The following is an 18,462-nucleotide window of genomic DNA, read 5'->3' as shown; positions in this document are numbered from 1 at the left end:
GGATCTATACACACACACATACGATCATTTAAACGCTATTTACAACAACGTTTTTTTAGATTTCCTTCAATAAAATTTTCATTATCGCTACTGCAACAAGATTTTTCTGAGGCAGACAATTTATTGCTGGTACAGCGACGTGTATTTTTTTTACTTCGATTCTGTTTCTCAGTGTTTTAAGTAAGAATAAAACATGAATATGTAGAAAACAGTGAGAAAGGCTCCTTACATTTTAATCAGTTTTGTAGGTTTAGTTTTATACTGTATAAACACTGTCCTACGCTGTAAAATTATATTAACACACCCTCATCTACAGGGCTTTAACACAGTACACCAATAAAAGGCTTTTAGTAACAACAACAACGTCTGCAACAGTTCCAGGTCGTCCATTTTCGAAGCCGCAGCGCACAATATATCAGGCACTTTCTTGTCTTTGGCATTATGGAAGACAAGACGAATGAGAAACGGTGTCTCTATTTAAAGAGGATTTTTCTGAATGCCCTTCGAAAATCCCTGTTAAATATTGTATATATGATAGGGTTCAGTGCCGAGTTGCAATAGCCTAACCAAAATGCAACTGCGAACCCCGTTTCTGGGATCCGGCATTTGCTGCAAGTCGCTTCCAGAACGTAAAGCACAAAGAATGGCAACCAAGCTAAGATGAAAGAAGTCATTATTAATCCTAGAATTAAAATCGCACGACGCTCCCTTGCCTTGGCGATCTTGCGCTTTTGTCTTTCGGCTTCATTTGGCGTTGGCCTCATTGGTAGCTCTTCGGGTTGAGTTTTAATTTTGGATTTTTTCTTCTGTTTCTTCCCGTTCTTCAGCTCGTACAATTCGCTTACGTCTTCCTCCGATCTCCCGTAGTTTGCCAGCGATAATGTAGACCCAAAGGGTGACTTGAGGAACTTTGGAGCAGTTAGCATCGACAATTTTCTTAACGGTTGAGGAGTATACAGACGCGAAGTCTCGTCGGTTTTGGGAGAATAAGAACAATCAGAAGGGATGTTGTTCAGCTCGATATCCTTCATAGATGCCAAACTGTCACTCATAACAACGTTTCGCCTCTCGTTTTCTGACTCGTGCATCGGTGAATGGAAATCCGAAAACGATTGACTTCTGCCATCGAGACTTTCGCAGGAAGGTTCGATTATTATCTGTGGGGCCTGGGGAGGCAAAGGGATTCTGGGCTTGTTGGTTCCGTTGCTCTCGTTTTCTCTAGATTTCGGGGGCAACGTAGAAATGAGCGAATCTTTACTTTTGTCGGGACTAGGATTCGTGAAGCTTGTAGATTTATCTTTGATCGGATCATTCATCAGTTCTCGAGTCTGCTGCTGCTTCTTTTTCACGTGTCTTCTAGCCCTAGACCGCGCGGCAATAAAAATCCTTATGTACACGAATACCATTACAATAGCTGGAATGTAGAAAGAACCCAAAGCAGAATATAAAACGTAACCAATATCATCACTCAAATCACATGATGGATATTCCGCTGGTTTCTCTGGCTTCTTCCATCCTACCAACGGCGGCAGTGAAATTACAGCGGATAGCACCCATACGAAACATATCATTCCAACGGCTCTCTTCGGAGTTCTGTTCTTCAGGTAGCTCACTGCATGCGTTACCGACCAGTATCGGTCTAGGCTTATCAGACAAAGGTTATTAATTGAAGCAGTGCATAGTAGTACATCTAACGCAGCGTAGATCTCGCACCATACCCTTCCGAATATCCAGTACCCCATGACTTCATTGGCTAACGAGAAAGGCATTATAATAAGCCCGACTAAGAAGTCTGAAATTGCAAGGGATGCGATGAACCAGTTTTGGACAGTTTTTAAAGCTTTCTCAGTCGCTATGGCTATGCAGACTAACATGTTTCCGACCACTATTAAGATCATAATGCAGGTCACAAAGAGAGCTGTCAGAATAATCCGAAGTTCGGTGTAGCCGCTTGGATACGGAGGCGCGTCCCACGAATTAAACCCATTTAATGAGCCATTAGCGAAACGGAAATCCGAGTCGTTGTTTGACATAAACATCTCATCGCCGGACTGCCGGGAACTGTTATCACCTTCATGATACTCGAAGGAGTAAAGCGACGAGGAATTCGTGCTATTTTCGTATAAAGACATTCTTCCTCTCCACCTGCTCCTCTGCAACCGGCTTGTATTGCTTTATCGCGATTCCAAATGTTTCTGCAGTTGTCCCATCTCAGTTAAAATGCAATTGTGTTGGGCAGCAAAAGTCAGACCCACTTTTAACGTACTGGTGAATTATTCTTGGTGCATTTAAAAAGAAATGAGCCGTTTAGAGCGTTCGACTGTCTAAGGAAGTTTTCTTATCTTGTCGCATCTTCAGATTCACAGGACGACCCTCCTTTATTCTTGATACCTGAAAGAAACGAGAACTTTAGAAAAAAAATTAAAAAGAAACTTTTGAAAATATTTCTTTGTATATGAAGACATGTAATTTATGTACATTTATGTGAATTTACATAAACATGCACGTATTTAATATACTGTACGTTAAATACGACTGCAAAAATTGTAATTCTTTCGAATGTGAGGTTGCGGGGAAAAAAATAAATTCTATAAAATATGGGCATCCACTGTATATATTCAAGATAAAAAGAAGAGCAGGTGGCGGCAGGACTAGATTAGAATTTGAACAATATATTCGTCAGAGCTAGATTAGAATTTGAACAATATATTCGTCTGGCTAGATTAGAATTTGAACAATATATTCGTCTGGCTAGATTAGAATTTGAACAATATATTCGTCAGAGCTAGATTAGAATTTGAACAATATATTCTTCAGAGCTAGATTAGAATTTGAACAATATATTCGTCAGGCTAGATTAGAATTTGAACAATATATTCGTCAGAGCTAGATTAGAATTTGAACAATATATTCGTCAGAACTAGATTAGAATTTTAACAATATATTCGTCAGAGCTAGATTAGAAACGTAATCTTACGTAACAGGAATAGAAAGCTGCTAAAGGAGCAAAGCGCGAGGAGAAGAAACAAGTGGATTCACAAATGGTGCCTTCATATAATTTTAATCAGGCTGCAGCTTGCAAAGTTTCGTTGAGAAAATTGTCGCTTTTTCGAAAGGAGAATAAACAAGTTCTAAATAAATTTAATTTATCATATTTCCTCAGTATTAATAAATGAGATGTCTTTATGGTACATTATTGATTTTAATCCAATTTTTGTTTTTCTTTGAAGAAAGACTGAATTTAAAAATATCGGTATATATATTTGTTAGAGAGGGCTGTCACTTCGTATTTTTGTATTAATTATTACAAAAATTAATAATAATATTTTAACGTCAAAATAAGTTTCTCTGGTCTCAAAATATTTAACATCCCCACCACATGATTGATGCTGCTGTATTTCCCACCACACTAACACCACTAATGATGAGGGGTCCATTCTTGTTGTAAGATGCTGCTGAGCATGCTACAATGGAGAAGCTGGATCTTAAGAAATTGGCACTAGGAATTTGCTCTACCGACTACTCCACTGTTATAGTTTACAGAGTTTTATATTATTCGTGCACAGTAAATGTAATATTTGCTCCTCTTTGGTGACTTAACCTAAAATGCGTTCGTGTAGTCGAGAATTCTGGTTTTTTTTTTTCCAAAACAGCAGGAAAAACGCGATAATTAGGCACGATTTATAGACAGGACAAACCGATCTCTCGTAGTCTCAGTTGCTTTTAACATAAAACCAACGCAGTATGAAGAGAGTAGGCCACAACATTCTTATCTGTAGCATCTCAGTTATTATCAGTAGTGCAGTCAGCTGATTTTATCTTATTTTGCTTTATGATGACGTTATCATTTGCATTGATCAGAGAATCCAGTTACTGAATGGGTTTCAATCGATCAAAATTTTATCGCTCGTTGCTATCACTGAGATATTTAATTTAGATGTGTGAAAAGGGGTTCTCTTCCACACGGACATATCATTCTTTCGGCAAACAATAAACGTAAATAACCATTGATTATCGAATATAAGGATAAAACTATCATTACATCCATAATAATGTTGTTATAGTTAGGAAATCAATTTATATATTGTTTGACGATGACAGCACATATACGCAAGAAATTTCTGCAAAGTTGGAAGTATCTTATATTTCACTAGATTAGCAGTGGAATACGTTGAAACTTTAAATTTATTTGGATTTTATATCAACGCTTTTAAAATTAGTGAAAAGAAAGTACTGGATCCATGCCACTGGTATTGGATTCGGGACTTATATCGGAGTGCAGGCTACATTCGAGGTCCTTTTCATTCTGGTAATCCAAGTCGAATTTTCTCAAGTTTGTGCGTTCCTTGCAAAGATCATTTTAATGGTTAAAGACTCGATTGGAAATATACAACGTTAATAAAGTAAATAGATTTCAATGCAATATTCATTTTAACAATCATTTGTTTAGAAATCGCCTTCCTTCATTAGAAACAGTTTATGCATTTTCGCTACGTATGAAAAGTATACGCATGATTTCCACTCAGAATAACATTTTATCTCAGATGTAACTCGTCGTTATAAGAAGTAAAAATTCCTAGAACGATTAGCGCTGCTAACTTCAGGAATCTTAGCCAGCACCAAGAAACTCATTAAACTTTTCTCTGACCCGTATTCCGTTTATTCGATCTACTGTACTCGAACGATTCCATGGAATTTGGTGCATTCACTGTAAAAATTAGGAGGCGAAGCGTGAAGAATTGGAATTAGATGCTTTGATTTCTGATAATGATACACTATTCGCTGCTTTAATACTTTATCTAAACTACAATTTTTTCTACCTTTATCTTAAACGAATCTTATTATTCCATCTCAGGAGTACGTACAACAACCACGACACTTTATAAAGAATGGTTTTATTCTCTAAAATCGCTGATTCTCTAAAAAAGTGTATCATACTTCCGATATAATTATTTGCAAGAGGAATATCTTTTACCTCAAAGCTAAACAATTCTTTTATAGCTTTGAAGTACGGACTTTATTATTTTAAAAACAAGGAATCGAAATTATTTTTATATCAACAAGTTGGTTGATATTTCAGCAAACATTTAAAATTAGTATTAGCATTATTAAACATTTTAATATTGCAGTAATATTCCAGTCTTTATTAATATGAAATAATTTCATACCTGCTGCTGAAAAAAATCTAGACTTCACCCTGATTTACGAGTTGTAGTAGCAACACTCCCATATCTTTAGTTGTATCGCTTTTCTCAAAGGTTTTTTGTTTTAAGATTCTAGGCAGAGACGAAGACAAAGTTTGTACTTGAACGTGTATATATGTATAAGAATTAACTGTTCCAACTCAGAGTACCAATAACGTCAATAATGCCCCAGGATGGATGGATGGATGCTGCTGTAACTTCAATAGAGGTCATCCATCCTATTACGAGCACTGAGTTGAAAAATATCAAATTATTTGTGGAACTCCCTAAGCTTACCTTTTTTTTTTCTCAAATATTTAAATAGACTCTCCATTGGGAGTCTATTGAAATTGAAACCCCGTGAAGTGGATTCGAAATTACAAGAATTTGAAAAGTTTATGCAGCCCATAAAGGATACAAAATTGAATTAGAGTAGTTCAATATATTCTTATTAAAAATATGCAGTGAAAAGAAGGCAGCGAATCATTTGATGCAATAGGATGGCTATAAGAATATGGGAAAAACATCTTAAATGACAAAAAATCTTCATCAGAAAATTAGCATTAGTAGAGGCACATGATGCAAGAAAGCAAGCTTATACAGCATCAGCCAAAGAAACCCCCTTCCCTTTCACCCCTCCATTTGTTCCAAATGCCTGTCCAGCTGAGCCTTAAATTTATTTAGGCTATCAACTTCCACAATAACAGATGGAAGTTTGTTCCAGCAATCAACTAACTTCTGACTAAAGGCAAATTTCTACACATCTATTCGACAACTGTCTTTCCTCAGTTTGAATCTATGCTCCCTCAGGTTTGTAATGTGAGCAAGAGGAAGAATTTCATAAGCATTGAGCCTGCTCAATCCATTCAAGGTCTTAAACACCTCAATCAGATCACCTCGCAGGTGCCTAGTCTCCAGATGCTGCGATTTGTAGAACTTAAGCCTTTCTTTATAAGAGCACCTCTTTGTTCCCTTCTCTGTACTCGTTCAAGCAGTTCTACATCCTTCCTAAAATGAGGTTTCCATACCTGAACGCAGTACTCAAGGTGTGGCCTGACCATTGCCTTATACAAGGGGATAATCACCTCCTTATCCCTGCTCGCAAAATTCCTGTATATTATTGACAAAACCCCATGACCTACTCTGGCAGCCTGTCTGCACTGTTCAGAAAACTTCATATCTGACTGCACAATTACCCCCCAGATCTCTTTCATTCTCCACTACCCTGAGTGTAACACCACATAGTTGGTACATTTCTCTGGAATTACTGCTACCTATATGCAGTACTTTGAATTTTCCAATATTAAACTTCAGTTGTCACTTCTCAACCATCCAACCAAATTTTCCGGATCCTGTTGCAGCAGCATACTGTCATTACTGCCCAACTCAAAGCCAGAGCACACTCTTAGGCACCAGGCAACCTTCAGGGCAGAATGCGCTGGTCCCACAGGTGCTAGTTATTGTTGGTGACTCAATTCTCAGGGAAACGGGAAATATATTGTGCAAAAAGGATAGGTGGAACAGGACCAGGTGCGTGGGGGAAATATTGTTTGATTTAATTTGAACTTTACTGACGTCTCAAACCCCACAAAACCAAATCTGTTGCGTTTTGATTTCCACCATACCGAAGTACCATCCTACTGACTGCAATTCACAGAAGATTCTAGGTTGTGTAAAGCGACTGTTAGCAGAACATTAAAGACACATTTATTAACAAAAATTTAAAACCTTTAATGAACATTATATACAGCATTTACTTAAAAAACAAATAATTACATACATGCATACCAATTTCCATATATTTGAACCATACTAGAACAATACACTCTCTCTCATCAACTATTCTCAATTTACAAATTATTAACTTCAGTTTGTATCAGTTGTATCTTACTTAATATGAATCCTCGATGATTACTCAATCATTCTCTTCCATTACTAATTTTTATCATTATCGTCAGTGAAACTCATTTCAAAATTTATTACAACTGGTATCCTCTTACATCAGTAATATTTATTACAAATCACTCATTCCACCTTAGTTACTCTCTAGTTACCATCTTAATCATCCCTCTTTACTCATACGTTTTTTCTCTATTAATAAAATTTCTTTCTCTTTACACCTCACCTGGTATATTATCTTGTGTTGGCACCTGTCCTAATTTAATGATGTAGTGGCATGTGATGCAAAAAAGCAAGTATATGAGCTTATGCAGCATCAGCCAAAAAAAAAAAAAAAATTACAAAACAATTCTCTCTAAATGTTTGTCCAGGTTCTCCTTAAATTTATTTAACTTATCAACTTCCACAACGACAGATGGAAGTTTGTTCCAGCAATTAACCACCCACTGGCTAAAAGGCAAATTTCCGCACATCTATTCTACATCTGTCCTTTCTTAATTTGAATTTATGCCCCCTTAGGTTCGTTATCTGAACAAGTAGAAGAATCCCATCAGAATTCAGCATGCTCAACCCATTCAAGGCCTTGTTGACTTCAGTCAGATAACCGCGCAGGTGCCTAGTCTCCAGCCGCTGCAATTTTCAGAACTTAAGCCTCTCTTGGTAAGAGGATCCCTTCGTTCCCCTCACCAATCTTGTTGCCCTTCTCCGTACACGCTCAAGGAAATCTACATCCTTCCTAAAATGAGGCCTCCAGACCTGTACGCAGTACTGAAGGCGTGGCTGACCATTGCCTTATACAGAGGGACAATCACCTCCTTTTCCCTGCTAGCAAAATTCCTATATATCATTGACAAAACCCATGACCTGCCGTGGCAGCCTGTCTGCATTGCTCAGGAAACTTCGTATCTGACTGCACAATTACTCCCAGGTCTTTTTCGTTTTCTACCACCTTAAGTGTAGTACCACACAGTTGGTACGTTTCTCTGGGTTTACTTCTACCCATATACAGTACTTTGCATTTGTCAAGGTTAAACTTCAGTTGCCACTTCTCAGCTCATCCGCCTAACTTTTCTAGATCCTGTTGCAGTAGCACACTGCCATTACTGTCATTAACAACACTGCCAACATTTGTATCATCTGCAAACTTCGACACTAAGTCTGATATACCTTCATCAATATCATTGATAAATATACAAAGCAACAGTGGGCCCAACACCGAACCCTGTGGGACTCCACTAATAACATTAGTCCACGAAGAGCAGCACCTTGATCATATAGGTTAACACATCCTTACAGTACTACCCCTAAAAATATAATTTATTTACTAATTCCTTTATACTGTCATTTTCCCTTTATTTACCCCTGTGTCACACTTTCGTTATTTCATAATCATTAACATAACACAAATTGTCTCAGCCTTAGTAACTAACTTGCCTAATACAACAGGAATATTCTTTTTTTAAAAAGAATTATCACTCAATTGCTTACACAGCTAGGTTAGGAGTCCCTTGAGTTCAGGATTCGAGAAAAAAACAGGAACAGACTTACATTCCGAATTGGCCGCTACTTCCAATTTCCTTGCGTTCAGGCTTCCTTCGTGGCAGACCGGCTTTCTTCCATTTCTTGGGCACACTGCCTTCCGATTCCGGACCAGGCTTTCTTTCTCTTCTTGCATGTTTACATTAACCTTAAACTTAACCACAGCCATGACTGCCCTCCGATGCCGGACCGGGCTTTCTTTCTCTCACGTTTTTTTTTTTTTTTTTACTTTTTCATCTTGCTACCACTAGATGTGAACTCTGACCACCAAAAAATCTTCTTCTACTTCAACCCACAATTCACGACCCCTTTCGACCACAGAAGTCAGATACAGAGTCGACACTTTCTCAATTACTCCCCCCAAAACTACTTTCTTTTTCCCTCAAGTTTGAAACGCCTCCCCCAAGGACTCGTAACCAATACTCATACTCTGCTTAATTTTCCATGCCTTCCTATTTGCTAAAACATCACACCCCAGCTATCTCCCTAGCGCACAAACCAACCCTCCTCTAGAAATTTCTTGTTTTTTTTACAGGGCAGTATGGCCCTTTCATGTTTGCCCGTCACCTCCAAAACACTCATTTTCGTGTTCACACTTTCTCTGCTAAATATATCGAACTTATCTAAAATTCAGTCACCCTGACGCCATTTTATTTGTATTCGAACACTGGACGTCCACTCATTCCCTGTTTACTTTCTAACGGTGGCTTAGATCAAAAGAGACGCTTCGTAACCCCGTTTCACGGTCCTATTCTTCTTACCCTCAGCAACCCTTTCACACCTGTTCTCAAATGGCACCCCTTCTCTAGTGCTGTCCCTGTTTGCTCTCTATATTATTTAAATTACTTGTTTTCCTTTAGCCGCTATTTTAATCCACACGTCGAAAACTGTCCATTACTAAATCCAGTGTTCTTCCAACTTTAACCATTTTTTACATTCAACCTAAATATTCTATCTTAATACTTATTATATTAAACTTAATACAGGAGCATTAATGCTAATTCTTACTTTCCACTTCCCTTCCTGGATTTATTTTAGCTAAACAGATATAATAGATATTTCTATTTTATTTGTAAGATCTACATCTTACACAGGGTATGTCTGTCAGGGGCAAAGGTTTATGACGTTGTAGAGCAGACCAACGATTTCACCTTTTGTGCCCTTAAAAGATGATATCGTTGTACATGTTGGCACTATGAGATTAAGTGTAGGAGATCTGAGGATTTACTTAGCAAGTACAGGTTAATGCCAAAAAAAAGTCGTGAGTTAAGGTTGAATTTGAAAGTGTCTGCAATTCTGCCCAGACACGATAGGAGGGAGTATATGATGAGAGCCTTGTCAATCAATTCGGCCCTGGAGAGACTGCAAGGCTCATGGGGTAGAATTTTTTTCAGCGTGGTCTGTGTTTGTTAACAGGAGAGATTGCTTCTACAGGGATGGGATACCCTTAAATAGAAAGGGTGCAAGAATATTTGCGGATGCTATCGAAGCATTGTTAGGTGGGTCGGAAAAATGCTAGCTTGGGGCGATTCACAGACTAATAGATTAACAGTAGCCACTGGCAGAGGTGTAAATGATTCTTGCACTGCTTCTATTGGAATGAACAGCCTCGTGGAAAGCCAGTTGCTGGGGGTTTCAGGAGGAACTGCTGGGAATCATGAAATAAGTAAATACATGGACTGTGTTAGAGTAACTAAGAGTAAGAACAGTTACATGTACACCAATGCTAGGAGTATAGTAAATAAAATTGAAGTGTTGGTTAAGACATTCAAGGCAGATATTTTTGGGATATCAGAGACGTGTTGCCACTCAGATATAAGGGATGCAGAATTGGAATGTGGGGAATACAATGTGTGCAGAAAGGATAGGAAGGGAGGAGGGGTATGCTGTTTGTTAAGAAACACATAAAACCTAAGGAAGTTCATCCAGTTGACATAGATGGACAGTGAAATGTTGAGTCAGTTTGGTGTGGTGTGATATAAGCACTGGGAAAGCAAAAATGAGGGTAGGGGTTTGTTATAGGGCTAATCACTCTGAGGAGTACAATGAACAATTATACAGAGAAATAGAGTGGGCCAGTAAATCAGAGTGTCTTATAATGGGGGATTTTAACTTCCCAGATATAGATTGGAACTTGTAGTTTGGTCACTCACGCACACTAGCAAGACATCTGTGTTGGCATTTAATGATTGTTTTCTACAGCAGCATGTTAGAGAGGCAACCAGAGGGAATACTACTCTTGATCTGATTATCATCAGTGATTATTCATGCATTAAGAATTTACAAATAAAGGCACCACTAGGTGGCAGTAATCATAGTGTACTGATGTGGGATTTATTTAAAGATCACGGGTTATGGGAAGCGTTTTTGCTTTCGTAAAGACGGCTACACGGCAAACGAAGTAAGCAAACCCTTAGCCATAATTATGAGAGCATTGGACTCGGGGGGAGTCCCCACGGACTTGATGTGTAAATGTATCTCCAAATCACAAAGTGGGATCAAAGGGGGATACGAGTAATTACAGACCTGTTAGTTTGACTTCTGTTCCAGAGAAAATAATGGAGTCACAGGTTAAAGAAGCATTGCAAGATCATCTAGACAAGACAGCAGTAATAATTCAGACACAGCCCGTTTGTCAAGGGGAAGTCTTGTCTGACTAATTTGATAGGATACTATGATGTGGTCACAAAGGAACTGGATGCAAAAAATAATTTTTTGATATCATATACTTCGATTTCAGAAAAGCTTTTTATACTGTTGCACATCAAAGACTACTGTACAGATTGGAGCAGTATGGCGTTAAGGGCAAGTTGCTACAGTGGATAAAAGAATGGTTGAGTGGGAGAAGACTGAGAGTGGTGATCAATGGGTACTGCTCTACGTGGACTAATGTTATTAGTGGTGTCCCTCAGAGTTCGGTGTTGGGCCATTGTTGTTTTGCATTTTTATCAATGATATTTATGAAGGTATATCACGTTTAATGTCCAAGTTTGCGGATGATACGAAGGTTGGCAGGGTTGTTAATAACAGTAATGACAATATGGTGCTGCAAAAGGAACTGGAATAGTTGGGTAAATTCTCTTGACAAGAAAATCTGTTTTAAAATAAAAGTAGTAAATTTAAAAAGCGTAAAAATATTCTAATACACATTTGATGACCAGAAACTTGATCACTTCATTTCAGCCAAAAGTTCGGTATTAAAGCAATCTCTTTAGCAGAAATGAGATAATCTTTTTGTGATCTTTTAAAGAGGTTCACTTCATTGTAAACAGCCCATTATCTATAATAATCTTCTAGCAACCAGTGTCATATAATTAGTTTGGAGGTAACTTTTTTAAAAAAAGAAATATTTAGGGATAAATCTATGTTTATTACAATTTATAAAATTATAAATTTTATACAATTTATCTCGCATATAGGTTTGCAGCACTTCATAACTTTAATAGTTCGACTATTTAAAGAATTCTTATAGAATGATAAGTTGCATTTTTATCAAAATGTGCTTAATTGAACAAATTATTAGCTTATTTCTGAAAAGAAAAAAAAATAGTCTTAAAAGAAAACTAAAACAGTCTTGATTTCTGAAAAGAAAGAAGGGGCTGTTTAATACAAATTAGCTCACTTCTTACTGCGTAACTAACTGCATTCAGTTAAATTTTTCTTGGATCAAGAGCGACTTGTGGGTTAACTGTTCTATATTAAATCAAGGTAGACTAATTTTGGATTTTAATAAACAAGAAGCGAAAAGTTAAATTTAGAAATGCTATTTGTTAACGTACGCCAACCCCTCTCAAGCTTGTGTACCGCAACTATTTTGTGGGTAGATTTTCAGAAACAAGGTTTCAAGAAGTATAATAACCAAGCAAACACTACGTCAGTTATTAGTTATTCAATTCTCCCTCTTATCTCTAAAGTTTATAATGAAGGGAAATCATCAGAAAATTTGCTTGGAAGTTTTCATGCATGGATGAAAGAAGATATCGACTTAACTGGATTTTCGCAGTCTTCACTCAGGGAAAATCGGATGAGAACTAATTTTTCTGTCATTATGAATTATGAACTGCTTTATGGACTATCATTAATCAGTCGGAATAGCGATTGCACATATGAACGGAGATGATCTGCTTTATTGATCAACTTCGAGACGCGAACGTTTTGTTTTTATTAGAACAGGGCTGGATATTCTTTTTATGGAGAGCCTGGTCTGTCCTTAACAACACACATCGAGGTTTCAAACAAGATTAATGTTAAGATTATTAAGAAAAGTTAATAAAAACTTTTATTTACTAAAACATGGCTTAGTGCAAAACAAAAAGCTGCACTTGGGTGCTTTTGTTAACTGAGTACGTACGTACAGATAGATTAAATCTTCTCGGAACAATGATTGCAAGTTCTGGCTTACCATACCATCTGGAAAAGGCTTGGATCAAATCTTCTCAAGAAAGAAGGAACTTTTACTGACTTCTTTTGCATTGTGGCTGAGTAATTGAGATTTTTGGAAATTTTTATACTTCAGAAACTGGGTTTTCGCATCTATCAGAACAGACCATCCCACTAAATTGTGTGAGTAAGTATTTATGAAGTAGACTGTTTGTGGCTTAATTTTTTAATGAAAAGTAGAGTTGTTAGAATCATGAGAACTCGTTTTAGAGCCAAGTAATGATCAGTCTTTGTGGTTAGAGTAGTGTCAGCAGTCACTATTCTTCTGCACAGTGTAGAAACGATTGATTTCTACGTCTATGGTTAGGTTAGTGATGCGCATGGTTTTCCTCTCATGAATAAGCAAACTGGACATAGAATACACACCACTTGTACGATTTACAATTTGAATAGCTCATGGCCTAATCTGCCCAGCTCTTACTCAAAATTAATTTCCTGGCAGACAGCCCATAAGCAGTATTAGAATTGAATATTCATAGAAATATGTAAATTATTATACAAAAAAAAATTAGAAAATGCACGGGCCTGCGGGCTTTGTTTATGACATCGCATAAGTTGTAAAGTACTGAAATTTGAACAAGGAGAAATCAAATTTTCGCATGTTTGATGGAAAAGAATACTTGGAGTGTATAAACCGAAAAACACTCACGTGTTGTTATTAGTTATATATGTATTCTCTTGAAAAGCAACAGAAATACTCCTGTTTTATATTGTGTATGTCCAGTAATTTCTGAATTAATACCCTTGTCGGATCTTTCTTTACGGCCTTTTATTTAAATCGCATGCATTTCAGGCACTGTCCTATTGAGAGTAAAGTAAACTTAAAATTCTTGTAGAAATGCTAAGCAAAAATCGATAAAACTTTACTGCAGTTTTTTTTTCTCTTCAGTTTCACAAACATAACAAAATAGAACCCTCTCTCTCTCTCTCTCTCTCTCTCTCTCTCTCTCTCTCTCTCTCTCTCTCTCTCTCTCTCTCTCTCTCTTGATGCACAGCGTTGCATGTTACGAAATTACGATATGCACCAAATGATCCCCGAGAAGTCATCGTGAAAGTTTAGTATATAAGATTCTGTGGTAAAATTAAAGAAAACAAAGAAATTCCTCCCTTGTGTTATCACATTTCAAAATGGGAAAATGTGGAACTGGGTCTTCCAGTCTTCCAGCATCTGCAGCTTCTGAGATTTTCATATTAGAAACTCGTGCATTTCAAAGCACAAGCCTGACTGTGATTTTCACTTTCGAGACACAAACCGCAGCTAAGATTCCCCAGAAAACTAGCAAACATAAGTGGACTCGTACCTTTATAAACATATAAAACGTCTAAACTTAGTTTTCAAGTAAAACTTAAAATCAAACATAATAAACGTACTTTATAAACTAATAAATCATATCCCAAGGAAAACTGTATTCTACGCTTCAGAGCAATTTTGCTTTGAGTTGGGTGGGGGACGGGTAGAAGTAGGAAGCATAGATCACTTATGCTTCCTCGTACCCTATTATATTATTTTTTTTTTCATCGTCACAGTCCCAGAAATAAAAGAGGCACATCATTCACGTGAAGTACGACGATACGCGACCTTGTTAGCGTTAATCTTTTAAACACAACGCCCATTGGATTTAATTAATAAAAATAATCATTTTATTCGACCTCCCCTGGTCCCTTTACATTGACTACCACCTGGGAAACTTCCTTTCTTCTCTTCGCTTGCTATTGCCTTTAGGCCGCAGAGTGTTAATCAACCGCCCTTGCCGTGAGATAAGGCTTTGCACGAAGTAGAAAGGCGACGAAAGGTAAATCCTATTACTGCCCCGATATGACAATAGAAATAACATGAAAAATCTTTTCAATGTGACAGTAATTCTTGATAACAGAGCTGATAGAGCGCTTAATACTGCCAAAGCATATTTTGATAAAAAAGTACAATTAAAACTGTGGTGGGATGGCTTTTAACCCGTTTTTCAGTTTCTAATCTTTAATGGTAAAGAAAGATTGTGTAAAGTCGTTAATGAACACTCTGTTACGTGAACTTTAGTATTCTTGCGACTTTTATTCAAGATATGGAGTTAGGAGGAAAACTTTCGGTGTTATTTCTTCTTTGTCTTAGAGGAAGATGGATAATTGGACTCATTGCAAGTAAAAATGATTTCTTGCTTTTTTATTTAAGCCGCAGGCAGCAATTAAGAAGTGAAAGTTCAGTGTCCACACACAATAGGGGCTTTATAAGCACTGCGCTTATAAAGGTATTGGGATTCTTGCGACTTTTATTCGATATGTGGAGAGTTATGAGGAAGAAGTTAATGTTTCTTTTACTGTAACTGTGAATAAATAAATACTCGGGGGCATCCACACTGGGTCAGAGTTCTGCTTTATCCAGAACTGGTGATGGATTGAATTGAATCCAGGTATTGGTGGAATTTATGATAAATATAATCATTATTTCAGAAGAACCAGTTCAGAATAATAATTATAAACACGATAATAACTACAATAACAATAAAATTAAATCTGATTATATTAACTTTATGTTGGTGGAAACGAGATTTTGCATTTCTATGTATTTCCTATTTATTCTAAGTTATTCTCTTGTATTTGCAGTTTCTGTGTATTTAGTATAATGTCTCCAGTTAATTGTTAGATTCCTCTGGATAATACTTTTAATTAGCCAGGACACTAAATCATCCCAGATGTCCATGATCTTGCTGAAAAGTCTTCACAAAATGACTTTGTCGTGTTGTATTTTATATCAATGGCCCGCCCGCTCTTCATATACTCAATGTGGTTTGTGTGTCGTGAGTATCCATGGATGCTTGTTTAGACAAGAAGTTGGTTGCAACCATTCAGCTACTGGAAACCTTTGTCACTTTAGTGTTTGGGGCTCCTTTTTCATCTCAAAGAACCGACTACAGAATACAGAAATTTGCAGATAATGCTGATATATCATGGCCTTATTTGCCTCAGAGTAAATCCAGAACAATCCCAATGACATCAACAAGTGGGTACTCTGAAAGCGGCTAATCAGTCAAAGGTTAGTAATATTTAATTTATTGTTTTGCAGAATTAGATTACTTTATTCCCAGATCTCATATTATCCTTGCGTCAGTAGGTTTGACGCAATGCAGATTATTTAAGACTTGTCTACCCGACTACAATGGATTGTTTCGAAGAACCAGCTTTTTGAAACCTGAATTGATTAATACTCATCTTGTTATACTGAAGAGTACTGAAAAATGCAGTACTTTAGAAAAATGTCTGATTCATTCCTGCTGATTAAACATACTAGAAAGAATTTCATTATCACTTGATGCTATTTTTTTATAGTTTTTGCAGGAAGAATTTCATTTAACAACTGTTTGTAGTTCCTCATTACCAAAAATTTCACTCCATTGTCAACTTACATTTATCCGGCACCAGCTGAAGTGTTTTAATTAGACTGATAACATAATATAAAGCCTATCTGAAGAACAAACTACTTGAAAAAAATTAATAAGGCAGAACATAAACACAGTACACGGAATTAATTATGTTGTCAGACACGTGTAGAATACTATATTTGTTGTTGTGCAGGATTCCATTTTGAATTAATGGATTTCAAAAACTTTGCGGGGAAACTGTTTACGTGACCGGAATAAATGTTCTTTAAGAGTAGAGTAAAGTACTTGAGCCGGATATCCAAAGATATTTCGAATTGTAGATGCTTGATTTATAAATTGGATTTCGTATTAAACGAAAAGCTTTATAAATAACGTGGTCATGAAACAGCAACATGCATCTGCACTTTTTGCATGCATCGCGCTAAGTCATTTAAAACTTTGTGCTGCATCTCGTATGTAAATTGCTTCTGAGAGTTGCCAACCCACAGTTCTGTAAGGCAAGCCCGGGCTACAGAGCTGTTTAAACTATCCAGGTCCGTTGGCGTAATAAGCATTTTATAGTAACTCGGCGACATGTTCATTTATCTGCCTGTCCCTAACTCAGTGACATACGCCAGATGCACAGTTTAAGTACATGATCGGAATCTCTTCGTGATCTGCCTATGAACTTTTTCTTTTCTCTTTCAAGTATGAAGAACGTATACGTTAATATCTTTTAGCTCGATACAGACATTGCTCAGAGAGCAGTAATGCTCTATATAAAACAAATTACTCCGAAATGTATTTCGCAAACTGATATATGAGAACGATTTTGAAACGGGATTGAGTTATCAGTAATTTTAACATAACAGATCTTTTCCTAATTCAGCCGGTTTTGCATAAAAACAAAAACTCTGTCGTTATCTGAAGCTGTGCTTCACATTTTCTGCTTGCCTGTCGTTATGAAAAAGAAATTACAGAAATATATTAGAAGGCAAAATATAACCTAGCGAAAGCGAAGTGTATTTCTTAATAATGGTACTCCAAATGATGCTAGTTCATCAGCATTTGAATACTCCCTTGGTATCTCCAAAGAAACTCTGGACGCTTTGCAAATATCAATTTGAGAAATACGCTTTGGCTATTTGTATGCATTATCTCGGCCAGTGTTTTTCAAATGTTGGTACTGGATATGCAATTTACTGCTTCGTAGCTACAAGTGAGCCTTTCGGCATTGGAAATGCTGATAATAAACATTGCTTTGTCTCTACTCCTGGAAAGCAATATGGTTAAGAACCATCGACCTAGATCAGTAGAGAGGATATCGTTGCTCTTGAGCAACGATATCCTCTCTACTGAGTCTTGTAGATGTAGACTGTGGTTAATGAGGTAAGGAAAAGGGAAAAGCATCAGTCTTTTTTTTTATTTTTGAAGCAGGGATGATTGGGCGTTAAAGAAGAGTTTATAAATTAGATTATGTTTTTAATGATGTTTTTTAGACTAAATATAAAATATTTTGATATATTAAGGAAAACAATATTAGGGACGATAACCTTGTTATCAGACGCTGATGTGTCCAAAGATATAAACACTGTCTGGATAACCAAAGAACTTATTGCAAAAAAAATGAATTGAACAAACATGAAGCTGTTTTAATATCGTTTTGAAAATGTCAGAAACATGAAACCTTAATTTCGTCGGTACTTAATGGAAATTTTTTTTAGACACAAGGAATTCACGTCAGATATTCATTTATTATTTATCATTAAGGAAATATTTGCGCAACTATCTCAATAAGTCCATCTTTCACTGTACAGAATAAATAAATGAAAAGCTGAAAATTATGCAAACTGAACGTTTACAGTGATACGTTGTCAGATGATTTCAAAGTAAGTTTTTATATTTGAAACTCAATATTTAGAGTACTTCTTACACATTTTTTCCCTGAGAGTTCACCTTTACAGGAAAAGCAGAAGGTCGCATGGTGCACATATTTCTATTAGACTTTTTAGGAGAAATCTTCGCAGAAGAGAGTGACTCTTCACTTG

General features: G+C 36.7%; 1 protein-coding gene across 1 annotated transcript in view; it reads right to left on the bottom strand.

Annotated features, from left to right (window-relative positions):
* Positions 1 to 225: 225 nt before the first annotated feature.
* The window catches only part of LOC150085807 (alpha-2C adrenergic receptor-like), a 175,313-nt gene continuing 157,076 nt past the window's right edge, over positions 226 to 18,462 (bottom strand). Inside the window, exon 2 of the mRNA XM_090373496.1 lies at positions 226 to 2,391. Within this exon, the coding sequence (XP_090229622.1) occupies positions 474 to 2,132 (1,659 nt within the window). The 5' untranslated portion in view covers positions 2,133 to 2,391 and the 3' untranslated portion in view covers positions 226 to 473. The remainder of the gene's footprint in view (positions 2,392 to 18,462) is intronic.

Source organism: Mastigoproctus giganteus, chromosome 5 (genome assembly GCF_048544385.1).
Source record: "Mastigoproctus giganteus isolate SK-2022 chromosome 5, ASM4854438v1, whole genome shotgun sequence".
In the NCBI taxonomy this organism is placed as follows: domain Eukaryota; kingdom Metazoa; phylum Arthropoda; class Arachnida; order Uropygi; family Thelyphonidae; genus Mastigoproctus; species Mastigoproctus giganteus.
Note: the sequence above shows the minus strand (reverse complement) of the source record. Positions and strands in the feature narration are given on the sequence as shown.